At 40.2% G+C, this 6048-nt stretch overlaps 1 protein-coding gene and 1 pseudogene across 1 annotated transcript; one reads left to right on the top strand and one right to left on the bottom strand.

Moving 5' to 3' along the window:
• Positions 1-262: 262 nt before the first annotated feature.
• Positions 263-1684, bottom strand: LOC146899609 (uncharacterized). Its single transcript, XM_085736820.1, has 3 exons — positions 1662-1684; positions 616-721; positions 263-502 (listed from the first exon to the last, which is right to left on the bottom strand). The coding sequence occupies exons 1-3, from the start codon at positions 1682-1684 to the stop codon at positions 263-265; spliced, it is 369 nt and encodes a 122-aa protein (XP_085592946.1).
• A 2443-nt stretch (positions 1685-4127) lies between these two features.
• Positions 4128-5552, top strand: LOC146899608 (UDP-glucosyl transferase 73CC6 pseudogene; annotated as a pseudogene).
• The last annotated feature ends 496 nt before the right edge of the window (positions 5553-6048 follow it).

Here is a 6048-nt window from a genome sequence, read left to right as displayed (position 1 = left end):
TTGATCCCATATTTTTGAAGACTCCGTCATTACGATCCTTCCATATCATCCAGACACATGCGAACCAAATTACTTTGAACACATAATGGGAACGGCGAGGCATCCCTGCCATTAAAGAGAATTGGGTGAAATGTTCACGCAACTGACTAGGATAAACCGTGGAAATGCCTAGCCATTTTCGCACCTGTAACCAAACCAAGTTGGGAATCTCACATGCTAAGAAAAGGTGGTTAGCATTTTCCAAGTCACCGCAACCATAAGCTCATGCGGTGTCAGTAGCCTGAATAACCCTTCGCCGCAACAAATTGTCCTTCGTAGGAAGACGGTTATGAAGCAAACGCCAGACGAACAAAGACACTTTTGCTGGAATGTATTTATGCCAAACATCGTCAACAAGAGTTCTGTCCACCTGATCACTGGAAGTAAGGAAACGGTATGCCTCCCTAACTGAATAACCGTGAACCAGATCTAAAAGCCAACGCCAAGTATCAGAAACATTATCCTGCAAAACAATGTTATTCAATAATAAGGTGCACTCCCTCACACTATCCTCCTCCCAAGCTAACAATCGCCGACGTCACACTCACCCTCTCCCACCAACCGCCCACCCTAAACTCGCATCTCCTCCACCGAACACTCCTTATTCACAGCAAGATCAAAGAGTCGAGGAAATTTGAGGCTTAAAGGCCTTTCCCCAACCCAATTATCTGTAATATTCTGCCTGTTAGTATCGGAATATTACCAGTCGATCGTGCCAGAGGATTAATGTTATGGAAAGAAAGTTTGACAGAAATATTATTATGAGATGTCAGCTTAATACAGATAAAGTATCAGAGTCGTATTAAACGCGCTTGAGGTAAGGGCATAATGGTAATTGCACGATTAAGAGATATTTATATGTTTTGGGGCCAAAATATCTCATTATTCAATCTTGTTTCTCTCTCTAGGTTTTGGCAAGAGAATTTCCTCCTTCTTATCTCTTCTTTCTCACGTCCTCCTCCTCCTCTTTCTCTCCACCAAGTCTTCCTAAACTTCTTCCTCTTCTTGATCAAGCTTATATTATGGTACCTCCAAGGCTTAGAAACAAATAGAAGCTTCACTTGAGCTTGTTCTTTAACTCTATCATCACAAGGAAAGAATCATGAGATTAGGGTTTTTGTTGAAGGAAGCTTGGGTTGGAATAAAGATGATCAAGCAAGGATCATGATGTCTTAGATTGCATGAAAACATCAAGATAGAAATGGTTTGAGCAAAGAAAGCAAGTGGGTCAAAAGCTAGGGTTTTGGTTGCTTGAGCATGGAACTTGGAGCTGCCATGAGAATCATTATTTAGGTGAGTTCCTTAGATATTTTTCTACCCTTGGGTGTATGTGATTTATCCTTGTAAGCAAACAATGGAATTCTAGGGTTTATACATAGAGAATAATTACCCCTTATCATGTCAAGCGTGCTATACTTCTAAATACTTGTCTTATGGTTGTTTTACAGGGTCTATATGATCATTAGAGACACAATATGCTTTGGGATACTTTGTTTTGAGGTTTTTGGGTCAAAAACACCATTTTTGAGGGTGCTGAACTATCATAACTTGCCACAACGAGCAGGTTGCTCGCGAAGCGAGCTGGATACCAAAACTGGGAGGTTGCTCGCCTAGCAACTCACCACAGCGAGTAGCAACTCGCCATGGCGAGTAACATCACTCGCGAGGCGAGTAGATAGTGCATAGTGCACTGTTTGCTCGCTTCAACCCGTTCTGTCCTCCGCAAGCCGATTTTTACTTCGTGCAGTCCTTTTTCATTAGTAAACCCCTCAAAACAAGACTCCCAGGCATAGGTTTTAAATGTTATCTCTAAAGCAAAGCAAGTATTTAACTGTTTAGTAAAGCATGACTTATGAGAGAATAGTACGATAAGAATCGGGTAGCAAGTTGATCATTCAGGAAGGGAATGAAAGTAGAGCCTTGGCATAGCTTGTCAAGAACTAGAATAGTTAGTAATGAAATAGAATGCTAGGCATGAGTAGTATGCTTGTATAGATGCGAAGTGATCTAGAGTTTTTCTCTTCGCATAGAAGCTAGAGTGCCATACGAGTATGGCAAGACGTGAAATGATTAGATATCTCTTCACATAGGAAGTTAAGCAAGCATATAGATTACCTCTAGTGGGATCGTTTAAGGATCCGAGGTAAAAGAGATGTTATATATAGATTTAATACTCATGCATTCATAGACTAAAGACTTTAATAAAGCTGTGAGGCGATTAGATATCTATTCACATAGAAAGCTTTAACAAAATGTAGTGTTCGTGTCTCTTGTGATCCACATTAGGCGGGATTCAAGGGGTTCTCCAAGGGGAATAGTTTAGCCGTAAGGGAGCCGCGCGTCACTGCAGGAGTGCCGTTGGTTATACCTTAAATAGGTTTCCATCGGTTAGATAGGGATTGTGCTCGGGGTTACTCCACTTGGGGATTTCCGTAAAATGAACTCAGATAATGTTTGTTTGTTACATGCTAACTTAATGAATTTGACTATGCATATTTATTAAACATATTTATGTTATGTTATAGAGCCTTGACATAGATCGTCAAGAATTAGTAGAGCCTTGGCGTAGATCGTCAAGAACTACAATGATAGCAAGATAGAATATGTTGTTAGACACAACGTAGGTATGCCTAGAGCAAATAGAGAAAGTTATGCCGATGACGATCTTAGGTTTCCCCTAATCTTGTCATGATTATGTTATGCTTAGGCCTCGATACGTAGAGCCTAATCTTGGCAATGCGGTTTTAGATTTCCCCTTGACCTCCATGACACGTATAGGAGTGAAGCCTATAACAAGTAAGATGAGGCTAAGACGGCCCTAGTATGCACGACCGTCTAAGAATGCAAGTCCCCACACACATATAATCAACCGGCAGGTTGTATTGTAGACACGTGGTGACCGTAGGTTTTCCCCGAGGTTACCTATAGCTTAGGGTTAGGTGGAACTCACTGAGACATTATGTCTCATCCTAATCCTTACTTGTTTTAGATATCAGGATGGTTTAGCAAGCTAGCAGCCGAATGGATGTTGCGACAAGTGTTCGTTCGTACCCACTGTAGGAAGATGTGGATATTCAAATATGCACTTTTAATACTTTAGAAAAGTTGAGTTGTATTATTATTGTACGAACGCACTTGGTTGTATAATATATTCATTCGAAGATTTATTGTTGTAAATTTTTAATGTATCCAGTACTAATCTAATACACATGCTAGACTTTCTAGATACGTCTAGTATGGGTATTACATTTCGTATCAGAGCAGGTCGATTCAGATCGTGCCTTGGGTCATTAAGTTACAACAACGGTAGTGGGACTATTGTGTTCTGGGTAAATGTTCTAGTTGTCGTTGTTAGTTGAGCTTGATCAACTCAATTTAGCATTCGACGGTTAGAACGGATGCCTGAGAGCTGAATAGGACACTGGAGGAATGAAGTATTTGATGAAGATGCACTATAAAGTGTGAACACAGCAATAAGAACTCGGAATGAGTACTAGTAAGAAGTTGATCGTGTCAGTAGGTGGTCGGTGAATTAAGCAAGTAGAAGTGTGTATCCTCCGGGAAAGTAAGGCAATGTTAATAAGGAATGTTCATAATGACGGTCGAGTTTTCAGAGAAGTTTATTTTTGGTTCCGGTGGGAGTTTGTTTTCTTCGGTTTTGGGGAAGAAAGCAATTTTTGTTTTTTCTGGAGTGTAGAAAGCAATTTTGTTGGGCTAGGTGTTACTGGGCTGGACTTATGCATGGAGCATAAGTTTTGGCTTATGCATAATAACCACACCCGTTAGCAAGACGCTTTCCAAAAGCAACGTCTAGAAGTTTACAATTTCAAATGCAATTTGACCATTTACTCTTTACAATTTATATTGTAAAAGCTGCCTTAGTAACATTGGATACTTGATACAAAAAAACTAACGACAGGCCTGCAACATTGTTTGGATGTTGTGTTTTGTTTCTTTGCTGTTCAAACTTTTCTGGTTACAGTTAAACATGAAGCAACAACCACACCATCCTTTGGCTTATCTAAACCCATTCTCTAATTTCTAATATAAAAAAGACCTGAATTTACATGCAAAAGCACAAAGGCAGTGTCTCAGCCACAACAATGGATAAGCCACTCAAACTTTACTTCATTCCATACTTAGCAGCAGGGCATATGATCCCTCTATGTGAAATAGCCTCTCTCTTTGCTTCACGAGGCCACCTTGTAACAATCATAACCACTCCTTCAAATGCAAAAATCCTTCCCAAATCTAACAACAACTTCAACGTTCAAACCTTTCAATTCCCTTCCCATGAAGTTGGCCTCCCCGATGGCATCGAAAACCTCTCCTCCATCAGTACCATCGATGACGGCTGGAAAATCTACCATGCCACCACACTGCTCCATGGACTAATCGAGAATTTTGTGGACCAGCACCCACCTGATTGCAATGTGGCGGATTTTTTATTCCCGTGGGCGGAGAGCTAGCAAAGAAGCTGCACATTCCGAGATTCGTGTTCAACGACTTCTCACTCTTTACCATATGTGCCATGGAATCCCTTAAATCACACCCACTCCCCGAGGATGCTTCTGGTTCTTTTGTTATTCCTAATTTTCCTTATGATATCATCGTTAATTCAACACCACCGTTGGAGTCCAAGTCTTTTATGGATCCTCTACTCACTATAGCACTTAAAAGCGACGGCTTCATCATCAATAGCTTTGTGGAGCTCGATGGAAAAGAGTATGTTGAGTATTACGAAAAAACCATCAGTCACAAGGCTTGGCATCTTGGCCAGGCTTCACTTGTTCGCAAAACTATCCAAGAGAACGCAAATGGAGGGGGGGGGGAGCGAAGTAAGCGTACAAAAGTATTTGAATTAGCTGAACCCAAAGCGAGATAACTCAATACTTTACATAAGCTTTGGAACCATTTGTTACTTCCCTGATAAGCAATTGTATGAGATTGCAAATGCGATAGAAGAATCAAATTATGAATTCATATGGGTTGTCCCAGAGAAGAAGGGGAAGGAGAACGAGAGTGAAGAGGAGAAGGAAAAATGGTTACCCCAGGGGTTTGAAGATCGGAATAAGGGGATGATTGTAAGGGGATGGGCCCCACAGATGATTATATTGGGGCATCCTGTTGTTGGTGCGTTTTTGACGCATTGTGGATGGAACTCTGTGACGGAAGCTGTTACTACGGGGGTTTCGATGATCACGTGGCCGGTTCATAGTGATCAGTTCTACAACGAGAAGCTCATAACTCATGTGCGGGGGATAGGAGTGGAAGTAGGTGCAGATGAGTGGATCACAACAGCTTTTCGAGATATGAAAAAGTTGGTGAAGAGAGATTTTATAAAGAAGGCTATGAGAAGGTTGAAGGATGGGGGTGATGAAGCTGTCCAAAATAGAAACAAAGTTCAAGAGTTAGCAAAAATTGCTAGAGATGTTGTTCGAGAAGGTGGCTCATTGTCGCGTCATTTTTCGGACGGTCAAAAGGCCATTTGGTTGGCGTTGACCCATTTTTGATTTCACGACTGAACATTTAATTCTTTTCAAAAGAAAGTGGAAAAAGGTTCAAATACCACATTTTTAGGGATTAAGGGTTCGGGGGTTGGTTATATTTAGGGAAGGTGTTAAGCACCCTAAATGCAATGATGAAAGAAAATAGAGACCTAATTTATCTATATTTTTATTGATTTGGAAGGACGCATGTCCTTTGCCTACGTACCCGTGAAGGATCACAACCTCGTAGTTCGGGGTAGAAATTGACGTTTGATTGGTTTTGTGTTTTTTAATGTTTTTTGAAAAGGTTTTAAAATGAAAAGCCAAATAGCAAATTTGAATTGGTTTGTGTTTTTTTATATTGAAAGCAAAATCACTCAAAGTAGCATTACATTGATTGATGTTTGATTTAAGAAGACAAAATAAAAAGACGATCGCTTGATTAAAAAAATCAAGGTTTGCTTATAAAAAAATATTTTTGTGGTTTTTGTTATTTGAATGTTTTTGTTATTTTGAATAA

Source organism: Medicago sativa, chromosome 8, assembly GCF_051527215.1.
Source record: "Medicago sativa cultivar Bolivia chromosome 8, Bolivia_mono, whole genome shotgun sequence".
NCBI classification, from domain to species: Eukaryota; Viridiplantae; Streptophyta; class Magnoliopsida; order Fabales; family Fabaceae; genus Medicago; species Medicago sativa.
This window is presented reverse-complemented; position numbering and strand designations above follow the sequence as displayed.

Excerpts from the sequence above, each read along its gene's own strand:
- LOC146899609 (XM_085736820.1), bottom strand. The coding sequence starts at position 1,684 with ATGGCGAGTTGCTACTCGCTGTG. Across the intron at positions 722-1,661 it reads GCGAGTTGCTACTCGCTGTG|GCAGAATATTACAGATAATT; the intron begins GTGAGTTGCTAG and ends CGATACTAACAG. Across the intron at positions 503-615 it reads GTTCGGTGGAGGAGATGCGA|GATAATGTTTCTGATACTTG; the intron begins GTTTAGGGTGGG and ends ATTGTTTTGCAG.